Genomic DNA, 19,754 nt, shown 5'->3' with positions numbered 1-19,754 from the left:
CCACCCCCTCCCCCCAGGATTTTCACAGTAACTTCATTGCAGCGTTAATGTAAGCTTACTTGTGGCACTAATAAAGATTATTGTTTCCGATCAAGACCCACCATCATTTCAGATTATTCCCCGGTGTCTGATCGTCCATCATGCGACCCAACTGCGACATCTGAACCTTCCCTAATCCCCACATCAGCCACAATACCTGATCGCCATACTCCATTATGTCCAGTCACCCCCACACCTGTTTCCAGGAGCTGTGCCCACAGAGCTCTCCCCCACCTGACTGTCAATTTGGACAAGTGATAGACATGAAACAGATAAACAAATGATAATGTGGTCCTGGCCTTGTAGATTCTTCAACCATTTTTGAACGCCACTGCATTCTTCTCGCCTCCCAGTAAATATCTACATTTTTGGTGAAGCATTCATTTAGTCAGGAACAAAACCCAATTTTCCACATTCGGGCATCAATTTTATAATTCTAATAAATTAAGAATTTGAGATCATTAAACGGACTACCTGATATCAGCACATTCATTTTTGTAATAAATATTTTATGATTCATTGTCATTTGATTTACATGCAAATTCAAAACATGCAAGATTGCGACTCCAAGTGTACTGACAAAAATATACCTTCATTCCAAGTGCAGCTGAAGTAGTAAAAAGGAATTTAAATGGGGCCTATTGGCTCATACTGGACTCAAAACTGAAAATCTAAATGGCTAGAAAGGACAAATGGAACTTTCAAAGATATAAATAAATGATATGTATGCACAGTTAAGTGATTTTAATCAACTATAATTTAACTATAAAATAGCAGCTACAGATATCACCAAATGTTTTGCGACAGGAATGTTTTGACAACTTTAACACAAACTATACTTTTATCTCAGAGATGCTTTATGCTGCAGCAATAGTCAGTACTTGTGCTGTACAATCTGGAGTTTTGTTGTGTCTACCCACCAACTTAAAAAGTGTTTAGAGATAGAAGGTTTTGTGAATGCTGCACATGTAACTGTGCTATCTAGAAATATGAGTTATTCTCTATACAACATACATTGCAGATGACTTCAATGCAAAACCACATCTTCCAACTGAGGTTGCTATAATATTTCTGTTGTATTAGTAAAATTGCTAGCATTTTGAAATGAAAATCGCTTATTGTCACAAGTAGGCTTCAAATGAAGTTACTGTGAAAAGCCCCTAGTCGCCACATTCCGGTGCCTGTTCGGGGAGGCTGTTACAGGAATCGAACCATGCTGCTGGCCTGCCTCGATCTGCTTTCAAAGCCAGCGATTTAGCCCTGTGCTAAACAGCCCCAGTTGCTGCATGTTTAGCAACAATACACTGCACAAGTCTGAATGACACAGACATAAAGCACGAGTTGGAACAGCATCATTAAAAAGCAGACTGGTAAGGTGCTTCCAGGTGTTACTATCACGCACCATTTGCCAATCAGGAGAGCTGGCAAGTGAGCTTTATCATTCAATCTCTGGCAGTTTCCCACTGAGATAGCACCTCATTTTCAGTCAACATGTTCCCTATCCAGCTATTGCAAGTCAAGATGGGAACCTGGATGTGTGGAAAATTGAAAGCTCAAACCCAGAGGCAGGTATCTTTAGCTCCTATTTACACATGGGCTGGTATTTATGCATGGGAAAAACAGAACTACTGTAGGCATTGAAGACTTAAATGCATCACAGTTCTTAATACATTGGCCAAATCAATTTGTAATTTGCTTTACAATACATTTCAACCAATTAGCATCCTTTCCACATGTACTATCAATTGTGGTGCTCATTTGAAATTTGGCATTCTTGCTTTTATAAAAGCAAATTACTGCAGATGCTGGAATCTGAAACCAAACAGAAAATGCTGGAAAATCTCAGCAGGTCTGGCAGCATCTGTAGGGAGAGAAAAGAGCTCATGTTTCGAGTCCAGATGACCCTTTGTCAAAGCTTTTATCCTGATGAATGCAGGAGGAAAGGTTGCGACAACATGACTCTCTTCAGCTCGGAGCCCAGGATTCTGAAATGGCCACTGTAGCCAAAGCAAAGGCCACCACCAAGGATTTAGAAGTTTAAATAAAAAGCTACATTTCTGTGGAGCCAGGAGAATCAGGCGTTATTGGCGACTGCCGTCAGCCCCTCCTCTTGGCCTTACACCCCACTGTCGCAACCTACCTAAAAATAAAACCCTTGCAATGGAGCAACTGCCTTTGGAGCCACGACATATACCAGCATTTAGTTCAGATTTTTCTTTCTTTATTCTTTCAAGAGTTGTGGGTGTTGCGGTCACGGTCAGAATGTGTTGCCCATCCCCAATTGCTCTTGAAGCGAGTGGCTTGCTAGGCCACTTATAGAATCATAGAATTTACAGTGCAGAAGGAGGCCATTCGGCCCATCAAGTCTGCACCGGCCCTTGGAAAGAGCACCCTACCTAAGCCCACACCCCCACCCTATCTCCGTAACCCCACCTAACCATTTTTGGACACTAAGGGCAATTTAGCATGGCTAATCCACCCAACCTGCACATCTTTGGACATCAAGGGGAGTTAAGAGTCACCACATTGCTGCGTGTCTGGGTCTGGATCAGTTAAGGATGGGAAATTTCTCTCCCTAAAAAGGACATTGGGGAAGCAGATGGGTTTTTACAAAACCATTGATAGCTTTGTGGTAACTATTACTGAGTCAAACAAGCTTTATATTCCACATTTATTAACTGAATTCAAATTCCACCAACAGTTGTGGTGGGATTTGAACCCATGTCTCCAGATTATTACCCTGGGCCTCTGGATTACTAATCCCGTGACATTACCATTTCCCCAAGGTTATTACAAATTATTACAACCATGCTGGAGACCAAACTTCAGGTGGACCTTTGGCCTTCCAGTTCAGACATGTGCCAGAATATGGTCAATAACCAATTTTCACTCAATTCTGTTCCTTTAATTTCATGAAAGAAAGAGCAAAATCGCCACCATCCACCCCTCAAACAGTAGGTAAAGATTTCTTATCTTCTAGCATGTTTTTGCACCTGTACATTTAATAGATCAAATGCAATCTTCGCCCACTGTGCACTTTGTCTCTTTCCATTTTCTAGATTTTCATCAAGGTGGAATCAATTTTCTGCAGGGATGCTTTCTGCAAAGTTGGCAGGGATATGGATTGACTATGAAAATAACAAATTATTCCACCAGTCATTTTCTTTGCATTTCTCCAGCTGAAGTGGCTGAATGAGCAATGTGCAGTTACACACAATAGAAAGCATTCATGGAGCTATTGAATTCTTAGATCTGTACTTTAATTTATCAGCAGTAACAGAAAGAACAAAGGGTGTGAGCCATTATTGCAGTTAACAGTATCTTATAGTAGAGTTGTGGTTTGAATCCACATGGGTCTTATCAGAAAATGTTACAAAACACTTTGATTTATAAAATAAATTTGTAGTTTTAAAAATGTTACAAATATGCTATGACAAAATGTATCTCTGAAAAAGTACCATATTCATACTTGGCATTACGAGCGGTACAAACACAACTATATTGTGCAGTGTATGGGGGATGATATTATTAACAATGCATTTGAACCACAACATGGCAATTCAACACATATTAAAAGGAAATGCTTTTTAACCATGCTTCATAGCTTCCCCTCACCAGAAAGCATGTACAGAATCTTAACTATTGCAGACAAGGGACTGCTCCATTTACAGTAGATTGTGCAAGACTGTAGCCCAGGTTATACAGAATGGTCCTCTTGTGGGATGATACTTAACGTCCCTCTACAAAGCCAGGCAGTCATAAAGGCACAGAGAAGGCTATTCGGCCCAACAAATCCAAGCCTACTCTCTGGCAAACAATCCAGTCAGTTCCATTCACCTCTCCATCCCCGTATCCCCAAATTTCCTTTTGAAATCATTCATCACCACCACTTCCACCACCCTCACAGACAGAGATTTCCAGGTCATTACCACTCACTGTATAAAAGTTCTTCCTCAAAGTCCTCCCTCAATTTCTTCCCCAGAATCTGAAATTTATGTCCCCCAAGTCTTCGTACCATCAGCCAATTGATCATAAGTAACAGGAGTAGGCCATTCAACCCTTTGAGTCTTTTCCTCTATTCAATGAGATCATGGCTGATATTCCACTTTAACACCATTTTCCTACATAATTCCTTGATGTTTTTAATATGCAGAAATCTATCAATTTTGGTCTTGAGGATACTCAATGTCAGAGCCTCCTCAGCATTCAGAAGGTGGAGAAATCTTGGAGTTCTCCATCCCAGGGGGAAGAACTTCCTCCTCTTCTGAGCCCTAAATGGCCTGCTTTTTATTCTGAGACTGCGTCCCCTGGTTTTAGACCCCCTCAGCAAGAGGGAAACATCCATCTATCCATTAAGCATCTATCCATTGAGCAAGAATTTTGTATATTTGAAGGGAGATCAACTTACATTCTTCTCCAGCATTTCTTTATCTACCTTCTTTAAGACCAGCATAATTTTACACACCTCTATCAAACCACCCCTCAATCTCCTTTGCTCAGAGATCAACACTGCTTCTCCAACTTAACGTTATAGCTAAAATCCCTCATCCTTGGAATCATTCTGGAAAATCTCTGCAACCTGTCAAGGGCCCTCATCTTTCCAAAAGCGTGGTAACCAGAACTGGATGCAATAGTTCAGTTGGGGTCTAATTAGAGCTTTAAAAAGGTTCAGCATAACATGCCATAAATTGTAGTACTCAACTCGAGTGTATAAAATTACCCAATTTTTCCAACCTCAAAAATCATGATTTTGCAAATACTTGTGTCCAAGTGGACCCCCCCCCCCACTGCTTTTCAGCCATCAACTGCTTTACTCACATTAATAGTGAGACTCAATTTTTCATGCCCCAACACCTTTTAACTGGGCACAAAGGATCAAGCAGGCAACAAAAGGACTGCGTTGTGAAGATGCACAGGAGTTTAAGACATGCCCACTCTTTTGCATCAAATGCCGATGATATTTCAAAATGGCGACCACCCACACCCATGCTGGCAGTTCACTTTGACACTCTGCATAAAAGTCGACCGTTTTTGGAGGTATTTTCGATGCTTCAAAAGTCAACATACTGCCGACACCTACCCGAGTCTTACAGCTCCCGCTGTTAGAGCCTGTCTTGACCTCCACATTGACCTCCCACACCTTTCAGCGCCTGCTAACTGGCCCCAGCAAACTCATCACACTCCTCTCGGGCCTTCAGCGATGGCTGTTCCTCTTGGGCCTGTTCCTGTGCTGTAGTATTCTTTGTTTGGTGGTTTGGACCAAGGACTGGATGGAGTCAGGTGACCAGATGTCGGTACTAGTTGAGGGGAACGGTGGCGGTCTGATTCAACTGAGCAACTTGCTGCAGGCATGCAGAACTGCTCTTGCAGCTTGCTGGTGCTTTTATTGTACTGCTGTCTGTACATTGCTTGGAAGCCGTGTGGTTGCTTGCTACTGCCTATTTTACTTTGCTTCAACTGAGCAACTTGAAGGTCATGGCAAAATGCCATTGAAGATTGGGTGGCTTTATTCTGTTGGTGATTGTTTATTATTTCACGTTTGGAGACCGTGCAAGTTGCAGGTGCCTTTTCGTACTGTTGCTGGTTTGTGTTTCTGTTTGGGAGTTGTGTGCTTGCTATTGTGCTGCTGCTGTTCGCTGCCTGAGTGGGGGAGGCTCAGCAAGGGTGGGGGAGGCTCGGGGGAATACGAGAGTCCTGATATGGAAGCCCCAACTGATTGTCGGTCTCTCTCCTTCACCAATTCCATCCAGATACCACAATGGATGGTGTTGTTCAACCCGCAGCGGCTTCCCCAGGCCAGGCGCAGAAAGCTGCAGCAGCGTCGATGTAGGCAGCACCCCATGTTCAGGGGGCACCGTACCCTGCAGACCCAGCCACGCATCAGGCCGAGGGGACGCAGAGGGGGACGCTGGCGATGGCCCAGTACAGGCGCCGTTGGTCGTACGCATGTGACGCAAGAGACTTCACCGCAACAAGGAGACAATGCGGCACCTTGCAATGTCCTCATTGGACATTGGATTTGGCACCTCATGGAGGAGGAGGATGCTTGCTCCCAATGACCATGAAGGTCACCACAGCCCCAAATACTTACGCCACCGGATCATTCCAGGGCACGAGCAGGGACTTCTGCGGCATATCACAAGCTACAGGCCATGAAGTCATGGATGCCCTGTATGCTCGGGCAGCTGACTATCAATTTCGAGCTGGACCAAGCCCATCAAGATGCCCGGGCAGCAGGAATCTCCACCATCGCTGGGATGCCCCAGGTCCAGGGGATATTGGTGGCACGCAAATTGCCTTGTACACACCGGAGCATCAGGGAGTGTCCTTTATTAACATGGAGTCCCACTCCTGAATGTTCAACTTTGTGCAACCATCACCTCTGGATGATGCACATATGTGCACACTTCCTAGGAAGTGCGCATGACAGCTACATCCTGGGACACTCAGGAGACGCATAGCATCTTCACTGTCCACTCCGGATGACGGGTTGGCTTTTGGGGGATAAGGGGTTCTCGCTAAGGCCCTGGTTGATGACACCAGTGCTGAGGCCGGAGATCTGATATAACGAGGCCCAAGTTGCTACCCGTGCGGTCATTGAGCAGTGCATGGACTGGGGTTCCCGATCTAGGACCACTGTGCCCATGAGGCATGGGTCTAGGCAGACCTGCTGTGGAGAATAACGTGACAGAGGCTGCATGTGTATCAGGCGTTAGATATTTAATGGTGAACATTTGAACTTTCCTTTGTCCCTAGTTACAGGCCTCTAAGTCTACATTTGTCCCCAGGATGCACATCAGAGGTGGAGGCAGCCTGCTGCGTCAAAGAACAAAGAAAGGTACATCACAGGAACAGGCCCTTCGGCCCTCCAAGCCTGCGCCGACCATGCTGCCCGTCTAAACTAAAATCTTCTACTCTTCCGGGGTCCATATCCCTCTATTCCCATCCTATTCATGTATTTGTCAAGATGTCCCTTAAACGTCACTATCGACCCCGCTTCCACCACCTCCTCCGGCAGCGAGTTCCAGGCACCCACTACCCTCTGTGTAAAAATAATTGCCTCGTACATCTCCTCTAAACCTTGTCCCTCGCACCTTAAACCTATGCCCCCTAGTAATTGACCCCTCTACCCTGGGGAAAAGCCTCTGACTATCCACTCTGTCTATGCCCCTCATAATTTTGTAGACCTCTATTTGGTCGCCCCTCAACCCCCATCGTTCCAGTGAGAACAAACCGGGTTTATTCAACCTCTCCTCGTAGCTAATGCTCTCCATACCAGGCAATATCCCGGTAAATCTCTTCTGCACCCTCCCAAAAGCCTCCACATCCTTCTGGAAGTGTGGCGACTAGAATTGAACACTATACTCCAAGTGTGGCCTAACTAAGGTTCTATACAGCTGCAACATGACTTGTAAATTTTTATACTCAATGCCGCGGCCAATGAAAGCAAGCATGCCGTATGCCTTCATGCCCCTTTCAGTGGCCTGTGGACCTGTAAACGGAGATCTCTCTGACTTTCAATACTCGAGGGTTCTACCATTCACTGTATATTCCCTACCTGCATTAGACCTTCCAAAATGCATTACCTCACATTTGTCCGGATTAAACTCCATTTGCCATCTCGCCGCCCAAGTCTCCAAACGATCTAAATCCTGCTGTATCCTCTGACAGTCCTCATCGCTATCCGCAATTCCACCAACCTTTGTGTCGTCTGCAAACTTACTAATCAGACCAGTTACATTTTCCTCCAAATCATTTATATATACTACAAACAGCAAAGGTCCCAGCACTGATCCCTGCGGAACACCACTAGTCACTGCCCTCCAATCCTAAAAGCACCCTTCTTCCATTGCTACTCTCTGCCTTCTATGACCGAGCCAACTCTGTATCCATCTTGCCAGCTCACCTCTGATCCCGTGTGACTTCACCTTTTGTACCAGTCTGTCATGAGGGACCTTGTCAAAGGCCTTTCTGAAGTCCATTTAGACAACATCCACTGCCCCACCTGCATCAATAATCTTTGTGACCTCCTTGAAAAACTCTTATCAAGTTAGCGAGACCCCCCCGTCAGGTTAGCGAGACCCCCCCGTCAGGTTAGCGAGACCCCCCCGTCAGGTTAGCGAGACCCCCCCGTCAGGTTAGCGAGACCCCCCCCGTCAGGTTAGCGAGACCCCCCCGTCAGGTTAGCGAGACCCCCCCTGTCAAGTTAGCGAGACCCCCCCCGTCAAGTTAGCGAGACCCCCCCGTCAAGTTAGCGAGACGCCCCGTCAAGTTAGCGAGATCCCCCCGTCAAGTTAGCGAGACCCCCCCGTCAAGTTAGCGAGACCCCCCCCGTCAAGTTAGCGAGACCCCCCCCCCCGTCAAGTTAGCGAGACCCCCCCGTCAAGTTAGCGAGACCCCCCCGTCAAGTTAGCGAGACACCCTCGCCAAGTTAGCGAGACCCTCCGCCAAGTTAGCGAGACCCTCCGCCAAGTTAGCGAGACCATCCGCCAAGTTAGCGAGACCCTCCGCCAAGTTAGCGAGACCCCCCCGCCAAGTTAGCGAGACCCCCCGCCAAGTTAGCGAGACCCCCCGCCAAATTAGCGAGACCCCCCGCCAAATTAGCGAGACCCTCCGCCAAATTAGCGAGACCCTCCGCCAAATTAGCGAGACCCTCCGCCAAGTTAGCGAGACCCTCCGCCAAGTTAGCGAGACCTGCACCCTGTGGCTTTTAATGTCCGTGGTGGACATCCTCTGGAGGAGGGCCCCAGCCGGCTTACAGGGCTTATTGGCATCGCCACGCCATCCTGTTCTGCCCGCTGACCTGGAGAAGCACTGGTGTCAGGAGGGGGTGAAATAGAGACCTCCGTTGTCTCCCAGGAGGCAGGCACTGGGGTCAGCCTACAACACTCCTTCCTCCCCGGTGGTGCACTTCGGGTCCTTGGGGTATCCATGGGATGGGGGCTGCTGTGTCATCTGGCTCTGCTGACTCCCCATTGTTTGCATCATGGTGTTAATGCCCTCAGCGACTGCATGTTCTGCAGTGCCTCGACATTGTCCACCTGTGTTTGGGACATTTCCCACAGTGTGACATGATGTCGAGGCCCTCAGCCAAGGCCATCACTGACCGTGCTGCGCCTTGGACACCACCACTCAACGCGCTAACATTGTGAGCCGGTCTGCGTGGTGCCATGCTTGTGTGCTGACTGGGAGTGAATGCGGAGGGAGCGTTTAAAAGCAGCGCCCTGTCGTTCGCAGGGATCTGCGGGGCGCGAATCTGGCGAAGCAGCTGGCAGGACAGCCATGCCTGCTTGAAGCTTGTGGGGGATCATTTCGCCAGGTCGGCAGTCAAGAAACATGCAGGAAGTCGCGCCGGATATGACACTTAAGACTTTTTCCATTAAATCCCACCTTCTATTTCCCACACTATCCCCTCTATGCTTTTATGGCTTTATTAGCTAGAAATCTATCGATCTTGGTCACTCAATGATGAGCCTTCACAGCCCTCTAGGGCAGAGAATTCTCAAGACTGACCACCCTGCGTGAAGAAATTCTGCCACATCTCAGTCCTAAATTGCCTGTCCCCTTATTCTGTGACTGTGTCCCCTGGTTCTAGGCACCCCTCTGTAAGAATTTTCTGTTTCAAATGAGATCACCTCTCACTCTTCAAAACTCTGGAGAATACAGGCCCAGTCTTCACAATCTCTCCTCATAGGACAATCCTGCTATCCCAAAAATTAGTCTGGTGGAACTTTGTTGCACTCTGTCTATGACAAGTAGATCCTTCCTTAGTTAAAGGGACCAAAACTGAACATAATACTCCAGGTGCGGTCTCACCAATGCTTTATGCAACTGCAGTGACATAGCTTTACTCCAGTACGCAAATCCTCTTGCAATAAAGCTCAACAAACCATTTGCCTTCCTAATTGCTTGATGTACCTGCATGCTAGCTTTCAGTGACTCACAAGCAAGGACACTCGGGTCCTTTTGGACAACAACACTTTCGTAAACTCCTACCATTTAAAAATTACTCTGCATTTCCGTTTTTCCTACCAAATATTTTTCACATTTGCCCACTCACTTAGCCAGTCTAAATCCCCTTGAAGCCTCTCTGCATAATCCTCACAACTCTCAATCCCAACTAGTTGTGTGTCATCGGCAAACTTACATTTGATCCCAACATCCAAATCATTGATATAGATTGTGAATTTATGTTTCCATTTGTGTTATCTGCCATTCTATTTCCTCTTTGCCAGTCTTATTTTCCCTCCTCAAACTACTGCATACAGCTCGAAGAATTCACTTGACATGCATCCTCTTCTTTTGTTTCACCATTCTCCATCGCTTTGGTCATCCTTGGAATTCTGGCTTTGGTTCCCCTACTTCACACAAGGTCTACTATTAAATTTCTCCCTAGCTCCCGAAATCTGACCACAGACCCTCAATACCTGCCTCTCTATGTCATTGGCACCTTCATATACAACAACCTTTTGCTCACTCTCTTCTTCATGCACCGTACAAGACTAATGTTGACAGTGACTTTCCAGATGCACTGTGGGTTTACTTACACCACCTGGACTGCAGCAATTCCAGAAGAAGGCTCGCCACCACCATCTCAAGGGCAATTAAGGATCGGCAATAAATGTTGGCCGAGCCAATGATGCCCGCATCCTGAGAAGCACTTTATAAAAACGCTTCTTTCCCCTAATAACAACAGGTCACAGCTTCCCATCCATGATCTTAAAAATAAAATCTGTACTCCCTCTTTTAGAATCTAGTTAGTAATTTGCTTAAACTATTAACTTTAATTAATGCCTCTAGATCTGTACATGCTTGAGGACTTGTAGGTGCATGCCCACCATCCTACTGCAGAATGCTGTGTCACGCATGGGTCACAGGGCTGCATTTGGCCCACAAAACCACAAACGAATTTGGCAAACCTCTTTGGATAAGTTTAATATTTCAGTGAAATGAACAGGCCCTCCTGTCGACAGTTAGTGTCTTTTCAAATTGCCTCATTTACATTTTCTTCTCCATGCTTTGTTAAGCTGGGATTTTCTTCAAGCAATATTAATTCTTCCACTTACGCTAGCAATTTAGCCAATGGAGACGGAGCTTCTGAATTACTGCAGTCATTTGTTCTCGCATTTCATTTAGCAAAATGTTATTGATTTAATTCTGAACAGCTCTTATCTAACCACATTTACATTACATTAAAAAGCCGTGAAGATGGAGCTGGAGCACGCACACTTTCAAAATTGAGAAATCAAATGCTATAAACAATTATAATTAGCATTAAATTTCTTACTTTTTAAGTTTTTAATACTTGAACTGTGCATGTTGTTGTAATCAGAGTGATTTGCATGACGGCATCATTGAGCTCAACTACTAAGGGACTGAATTATCATTAAAAAAAAATACATGGTCTTAAATCAAAAGATAATTCAACAACTAGCGCAGGCATGATAGGTCAAATGACCTCATTCTGTGCTGTACAATTAATTCCATGATCAATCGTGTAGGTTAATTGTACACCCTCACACCCTTAGGCCCAGTAACTCAATCAAACCAGTGCCCAAGATGCCAATAGCACTCAATGCATAAGCAAATGGGCAAAGGAAAACAGAAATGTTAAATTGTAGTTCTGAGTGGCATGGCCACCTAATTATCACACATATAGTAAAATATAGTCAGCAAGTATTAAAAGATTTTAAGCTTCTTGTGCTCACCTTTTCATGAATCTCCTGTGTAGATTGTGCGTCACAGAAAGCCACTGTAGCTACATCTTTTAGAATGGGCATTTCTACAGTGCAATCTCGGCCATCCAGCAGTGCCACCAGGGGGCGTGGATGCATGGGGCCATTCATAATAGGAGGACGAATGCCTAGAGTCAAAAAAGAAATACAAAAATTGCGTAAGATTTTATGACATCAGTACTTGACTTTATTTCCATCTGCTATGCAAATCATATTCCAGATTTTCTTGGCAGACTGCTTAGCAATGTGCAAGAAAGATCTCGCCAACCTAAGTACAGAGAAGAGGAATGTTACTGTGGCTCTTTTCAGGATTCTAAACCTTTCGTGGAACCTACATCTGCACTTTTTAGTTCAAATACATTCAGCTATGCAAATGCTCAGTAAAAAGGTTAACTATTCAAACCAGAGGTTAAGGAAATCTCAACCTATCATTCTAGTTAGTTATGTTCACGGAGCCTAATAAATGCTGACGGTGTAGTTAGTCAGAAAACAAAATCTGAACCAAAAAAAATGATTAGATTATGCACTGTGGTCAAATGGAACTATAAAGTGCAAACTGCTTCTAAAGATCTACTTGAACTGCGTAAGTATTTCTTACAACAGGAGATGCTAACTCATTCTTTAGCTAGTGACAGTTTGTGTTGTTGTGGACAGGGCAACATAGTGGACCAGCACCATGGTGTACATGTACACTTTACGTAAGCAAACTTAGTCACTCGTTTAAAAAGGCTACAGTAAAGCTTTCTGAATTTATTTATTCCATGCCCTACCAGATTCTGAAGAAAGATGACCAAATATTTTATGAAAGACCATCTCACTTAATCTTGATCAATTTAATCACGATCCTAATAATGGAAATCATAATTGGATTTTCTTTTTGTGACGTGGAGGGGATCAGGTAGAATTCACACTCGTCCCATTCAGATGAACCAAAATAATCACTGCTTGCAAATTTCTACCCTCGTTAGATTTTTAATATTTTAAAAAAGCGGAGATACAATGGGAGAAACTACAGAGTCATGAACACAGCCCAGTCCATCACAATAACTCGCCTCCCATCCATTGACTGTACCTCCCGCTGCCTTGGGAAAGTGGGCAGCATAATCAAAGACCCCTGCCATCCAGGTTACTCTCTCTTCTAGCCTCTTCCCACTGTGCAGAAGATACAAAATTCTGAGAACACACTAACAGGTTCGAAAACAGCTTCTTCCCCACGGTTATCAGACTCCTGAATGGCCCTCTTATGGACTGAACTGATCTTCTCCATGCATCTTCTCTACGGAGTAGCATTATACTCCGTATGCTTCACCCGATGTCTACGTCTATGTATTTACATTGTGTATTTATCATATGTCCTATGTTTTTCACGTATGGAACGACCTGCCTGGACTGTACGCAGAACAATACTTCTCACTGTACCTCGGTACACGTGACAATAAATCTAAATCTAAAGGAAAAAATTGAAATATTAAATAAAGATAAATAGAACATAAATAGAACTCATTTTTGGGTGAGACCAGAAAATCTTTTTCTTTCAGATACCTATCTGTTTGGCAAGGTTGATCCCAGACCATAAAGGAATGTAGTACAAAGAAAGGTTGTCTTTGCTGGCTCTTTGGAAGAGTCATCCAATTAGTCCAATGGCCTTGCACTTTCTTTATAGCCTTACAATCATTATTCCCTCAAGCATACATTCTTCTGAACGTTACTACAGAATTAGATTCCACCACTCCCTCAGACAATGCTTTGTACCCTTTTCCTCAAGGAATTTAGACATTGTGCACCACATTTCCAGCAAGACAGGGGGAAACCCCTCTGAGATTCTTGGCATATATTTGCAGTGCAACATCAGCTGTTTATACAATCTCTAAAGTGAACACTTCTCAGAGAAAGAGCCAGGGAATAGAGAACCTCAATCAGCTCTGATAGCAGCACTAAAAGCAAACTTCATCATATGCTTAAAAATATATTCTTTACCTTTTAAATAATAAAAACAATCCCATAGAGTCTTCTCCTCTACATTTAAATAGTGAAAGAAATTCATTATAGGCTCATCACCTCTCCTTGCTTTCCTCATAGCCATGTGCATTTCTTTCAAATATTTATTCACTTTACACCTTTTAAAATATTGACTTTTTTGTGTCACGACTGCACATCATTAAGGTAGTTGGATTCTCAAGAGGCAGGTACAGTTGCACTTGTGTCATGGAAAGGTTCTGAAATTGCTTGGGAAAGTGGATGGGGCAGCCACAGCGGATTCATGCGACAAATTTCTTAACGACATACAATAGCTCCTGGTCAAGCAATGTCTTGATTTTAAAATTCTCATCCTTGCTCCCCCCATTGTCTTGCTCCTCCCAATTGCTAAAATCTCCGGTTCCACAACCCACTGAGATATGTGCACTCCTCTAATTCTGGCATTGTGTGCATCCCCGACCATTGGTGGTTACACCTTTAGTTGTTTAAGCTGTAAAGCTCTGGAATACCTTCAGCACACTGCTCAGTCTCTCTACTTCACCTCTTTACTACCTCGCTTTCCTCCTTTAAAACCTACCTCTTTGTGAGGAGTTTGCACATTCTCCCAGTGTCTGCGTGGTCTTGCCCCCATAACCCAAAGATGTGCTGGGTAGGTGGATTGACTATGCTAAATTGCCCCTTAACTGAAATGTTATTTTTTAAAACCTACCTCGTTAACCAAGCTTTTACTCCTATAGCCCAACATCTCCTTTTGCTTTATAATGTTCCTGTAAAGCATCTTGGATTTCATTACGTTAAAGGACCTATATAAATAGAAGTTGTTATAAACTGAAAATTAAGTGTTGAGCAAAGAGTGGTTTACTTCCATTTGCAGTAAGTTTTATTAAAAGGTGCTTCCTCAATGTTGATCATGGCATAATCACCATTGGTGGAAAATTATATTGAGCAAAATATGCACCAATTGGAAAGCAACCATGCATTTCAAACTTTGAAATCCTCAATACAACCTCTGCTGCAAGGATGATCTGCTTCAGATACTTTTACTGCTTTCTGGGTTTAAAAAAAAAAATTGATTGGATATTACATAAAACAGAAAGCTCCTAATTTTCTAGCATTTTAATGCAAAATGATAGGCAAGTTTTTTTCTGAAAGATTTGCATGGAAATCTATGTTTCCCATCTCACTCCATAATAGTTAGTTGAGGGTCTTGCCGGCTTATTCTCAGACTTTAGGCTGTTTCTGCCTTGCAATGCTGCAGCCAGCAAAGAGTCTCAAAACAATCTCCAGGTTCTGCAGAAGAAGCAATGGCCTCAATCCACCTCTGGGAGTCGCTATCTTTACCGGAAATAGAATTGGCGCTCTGCGAACGTCCAGTGGCCATCAGCTCCCCGGACTAAAGTCCTGGCTGCATGTCTCGTCCACTCACTCTCTTCTCCATATCAATTCACATTACACAATTGCATATGCCAAATCGCCCTGATTACTTTTAATGGTCACAGGGAGATGGATGCTGATTTCAGCAGACTCCTAGCCATTCTGGAAGGGTTGGCAATCCTATGCATAGCAGAGGTCTGCAATCAAAGGGAATGGAGCCCGTATGAACATTTGGTTATTTTTTAGTCCAACACAACACAAGCTGACAATTACTTCTTGAAAATCATGAAAAATAATCATTTAATTTTGAAACTATCGTTTTTTTCTAAAGTGCAGCATTGAATAATTGGCCCTCACAATTTTTGCCTGGGAATTTCATCACCAATTTGCACTAATTAACATTTACCTTTCAACTGGGTATGAGCATGTTTTCAATTCTAAAAACTGGTCTTGGAAACCAGTTTATGGAATTTAAAAAATCATGATTAAGTACCCATCTCAATATGACTTCTAGGTTGGTATGAAATTAGTGAATTTACCATATTGAACATGATTTACTTGCAAATTACAAGCAGATTCAAAACTTTACCTAGAGTTATCTGCTGGTGATATTAAGCAGATTCTGATAGACATGAAGAGCTCCAAAGCAACAGGAGAAATGCCTTTAAAACAGCTTTTAATGATTCTGTTAAGATTTAATAGAACATTTTCTCAGGTAAACAACATTAGATACCATTTCCTTAAAAAAGATTGTACGGTGCAACTAAAACTTTGAGAAGCTTGCCCTCGTCTACAAATTCATTTACCAGCACAATGATTGTAAGCATATATGCAAGATCCTTGTAACTAATTGTTCAATCTTTTCTACTAATTGTGTTTCGGCACAATCAGGTTTGTTAGGATGAGAGATGGGATGACTCACCGAGCATGCTTTCAACTAACCCAAAAGATAACTCATCAATTTAATTTTCAAAGTGCTAAGCATCACTCGGTTTAAAGAAGACACTCTTTAAAGCCAGTTTTCAGCAGCTTTGATCAAGATGATTCTCACCTCTTAACTGGATGGCAAGGCCTGGAAGCCACTTGATAAAGAACAAGCAAGCACTTGGGTTGTATAATATGGAAATGATTTGTTAAAATAATGAAGCCAGGAGAAAATAAAGAATTTTTAAAGAGAGAACTTGGAGGAAAGACACAGCAAAAGTGTACACCCAGCAAAAGTGTACAGTGTATGTTTTATTTTCATTTTCAACTGTACATAGCTAAAAGCAGAAAATAAGCATTGATAATTGCTATGCATGCAAGCAGGCCAATAGCCAAGAAATTTGAGGAAGTGTTCCAAATCATGGACATAGAATTACATAGGACATGATTAGGAAGGCAGTGGTGTACTGGTATTGTCACTGGACTAGTAATTCAGAAACCCAGGGTAGTGTTCTGGAGTCCCGGGTTCAAATCCCACCATGGCAGCTGGCGAAATTGGAATTCAATAAAAATGTGGAATTAAAAGTCTAAAGATGACTGTGAAACCATTGCCGATTGTCGTAAAAACCCATCTGGTTCACTAATGTTCAAGGATGGGTAACAAATACTGGCCCAGCCAGCGACGGCCGCATCCCAGAAACGATTAATAAAGAAAAACATATACAAAAAAAGAGTTTCTGTCCAGCTTAATCTCTGGTATTGCCCTCAATATCAAGTTTATTCTATTAAATGTAGCTAGAAAGTTACAGCTGTCTTCAACTCGGTTACCTGGTATGAAGCTTTAGGAGCATGGCTATTGTTTGAGAACATTTATCCAATCTCTTGCTAATTGGTCAATTCATGATCAGTGTTTCATTTTGAAGAAAATTTAATCCAACTACTACAAGGACGAGTGATGGAAAATGGGATTAGAATAGTGTTTGATGGCCGACACAGGCACAATGGGCTGAAGGGCCATTTTCTGTGCTGTAAAAATTCTATCCTGAGTTTTACTGGTCTGGTGAAAGCTTACTGTAATATTTATGTAGAATTAACTGTTAGACTCAATTTATGCACTGTCATTTTGAGCCTGTGAGGTTTTGTGGCAGAGCAGGTAGTGTTTCTGCCTCTGAGCCGGGTTTGAGTCTCAGCCCAGGACTTGATGGCCAAGGAAAGTGCATTCATAATGTGGCCAGCAGGTTGACCATCAACCTGCAAAATCCTTCCAACACACCAATGGCAGGCAGTAAGAGCAGGCAAGATTCCTGGTCAGCCATTCTTGATGGGGAGTGGCACCCCTCAAGCTACAAGCCTCTGTTAATCTGTTCCAGGAAATAAAGCTTGCTATGGGAACAGATGAATGTCTGCCTTATGCACCACAAGGTGCAGGAAGAGAAAAATAAAACATTAAGCCTACAGGTCTTATAAATAACTCCCATGGGCTCTTTTAGAACCCCCTGACCACAGAACCATTCAGACATGCAAAGATCAGCCATTTTCGTCACCAGGTCTTTTCACTGTGGAACACTCTTGTTTTATTCTTAACATGTTAAGCATATACTGGTAATTTATTCAAATGGCAATTTAGGATTATGAATGTCTGCAGGTTAAATCAACCATGAGCCCTAGTCTCCTGACTCTCCTGTCCTGACCGAGGACTCATCAATTTGGCTTTTCCCAAGTCTGGAAATAGCAGGACCAATTGCATAGTTTGCTGAGATCAGCTAATTCAATACAGATTAAGAATCAAACTTGCAGGCTGGATTTGTATGGCGCAGTACAAACCCATGTGGTACATGTATTTACTAGCCACAAGGCATCAGCCAAAGTATTCACTACCATGTTCAACATTTAACTTCACTCAATGATGCTCGAGTAGGATAGGTTACTTACACAAAAATGCATGAATACAATTTTTAAATATAAACTATTGCACACAAGAATTGCATTTTTTGGTTTTAAGATATTTTATACTTTTAGTATGGAGCTAAAATGGAACCTACAAACACTTTGCAAGCATTTTGTAACGACATGGACCTGCTAGTGAGCAATTTAGAATTTAATTAAGCCAAATTAGTACCAAAGATTAGTGGCCTACTAAAAAATGACTGCCAAAGAAACAACGTTTTCTGCTTCTTCATATGACATGGAAGTGCAGGATGAATTTGAATCAAAAAGGCTACCTGTTCTACTTCAGCTTCCAACAAACACATGAACACAGCAAAAACTATTTCAAATCTTACAATTAGCTCAGTCATAATGATAAAATTATTTTAGATATGAGAGCTATAAAGATAGCTTGGAGAATAGTCTGAAACAAAATTCATTGATATTTCCACATAGAATCACAGGTCGGAGATTTCTGCCCCTTCTTGCTGGCGGGATTCTCCAGCCCCGATGACGGCGAATACCTGCCAGTGGGAAACCCGAGCATAGAATGGGAAACCCCCTAGTCGGTGGCGGGTCAGAAGATTCTGCCACGGCCAATGGCGGGCCATCTCCGCTGCCATGAAACACACCACGAGGCGAGTGTGGAAAATTGTGCTCATGCGCTGGTTGTAGTTGCTCTCTGCAAGAGTAACTCAGCTAATCCTATTACCCTGCAGCCCCACAATTGTTTTCCTCTCCAAATAACTGTCCAATTCCCTTGCGAAGCCCACTACCACAATTTCAAGTAGTCAATTCTGGATCTTAATCACTTGCTACATAAAAAATTTCCTTTGTGTTGCCTTGCTTCTTCAGCCCATCAATTTAAATCAGTGTCTTAGAACATAGAACGAAACAGCGCAGTACAGGCCCTTCGGCCCACAATGTTGCACCGAAACAAAAGCCATCTAACCTACACTATGCCATTATCATCCATATGTTTATCCAATAAACTTTTAAATGCCCTCAATGTTGGCAAGTCCACTACTGTTGCAGGTAGGGCATTCCACGGCCTCACTACTCTTTGCGTAAAGAACCTACCTCTGACCTATATCTATTACCCCTCAGTATCAAGCTATGTCCCCTCGTGCCAGCCATTTCCATCCGCGGGAGAAGGCTCTCACTGTCCACCCTATCTAACCCCCTGATCATTTTGTATGCCTCTATTAAGTCTCCTCTTAACCTTCTTCTCTCCAACGAAAACAACCTCAAGTCCATCAGCCTTTCCTCATAAGATTTTCCCTCCATACCAGGCAACATCCTGGTAAATCTCCTCTGCACCCGCTCCAAAGCCTCCACGTTGGGGCAGCACGGTAGCATTGTGGATAGCACAATTGCTTCACAGCTCCAGGGTCCCAGGTTAGATTCCGGCTTGGGTCACTGTCTGTGCGGAGTCTGCACATCCTCCCAGTGTGTGCGCGGGTTTCCTCTGGGTGCTCCGGTTTCCTCCCACAATCCAAAGATGTGCAGGTTAGGTGGATTGGCCATGATAAATTGCCCCTAGTGTCCAAAAATTGCCCTTAGTGTTGGGTGGGGTTACTGGGTTATGGGGTTACTGGGTTATGGGGTTACTGGGTTATGGGGATAGGGTGGAGGCGTTGTCCTTGGGTAGGGTGCTCTTTCCAAGAGCCGGTGCAGACTCGATGGGCCGAATGGCCTCCTTCTGCACTGTAAATTCTATGAGTCTATGAGTCCTTCCTATAATGCGGTGACCAGAACTGTACGCAATACTCCAAATGC

The 19,754-nt window shown here is 43.6% G+C and overlaps 1 protein-coding gene across 7 annotated transcripts in view; it reads right to left on the bottom strand.

The window, feature by feature from the left end:
• ctbp1 (C-terminal binding protein 1) overlaps window positions 1-19,754 on the bottom strand; it is a 405,205-nt gene that overhangs the window by 48,752 nt on the left and 336,699 nt on the right. For 6 of the 7 annotated variants that reach the window (XM_072497542.1, XM_072497541.1, XM_072497544.1 and 3 more), the window contains one exon: window positions 11,748-11,902. In XM_072497542.1, coding sequence (XP_072353643.1) covers window positions 11,748-11,902 — 155 coding nt within the window. Of the gene's footprint in view, window positions 1-11,747; window positions 11,903-14,460; window positions 14,480-19,754 lie in introns of those variants that run through there. The other variant, XM_072497546.1, reaches the window with a different exon arrangement.

The sequence above is a fragment of the Scyliorhinus torazame genome, chromosome 3, assembly GCF_047496885.1.
Source record: "Scyliorhinus torazame isolate Kashiwa2021f chromosome 3, sScyTor2.1, whole genome shotgun sequence".
Classification (NCBI taxonomy): Eukaryota; Metazoa; Chordata; class Chondrichthyes; order Carcharhiniformes; family Scyliorhinidae; genus Scyliorhinus; species Scyliorhinus torazame.
This window is presented reverse-complemented; position numbering and strand designations above follow the sequence as displayed.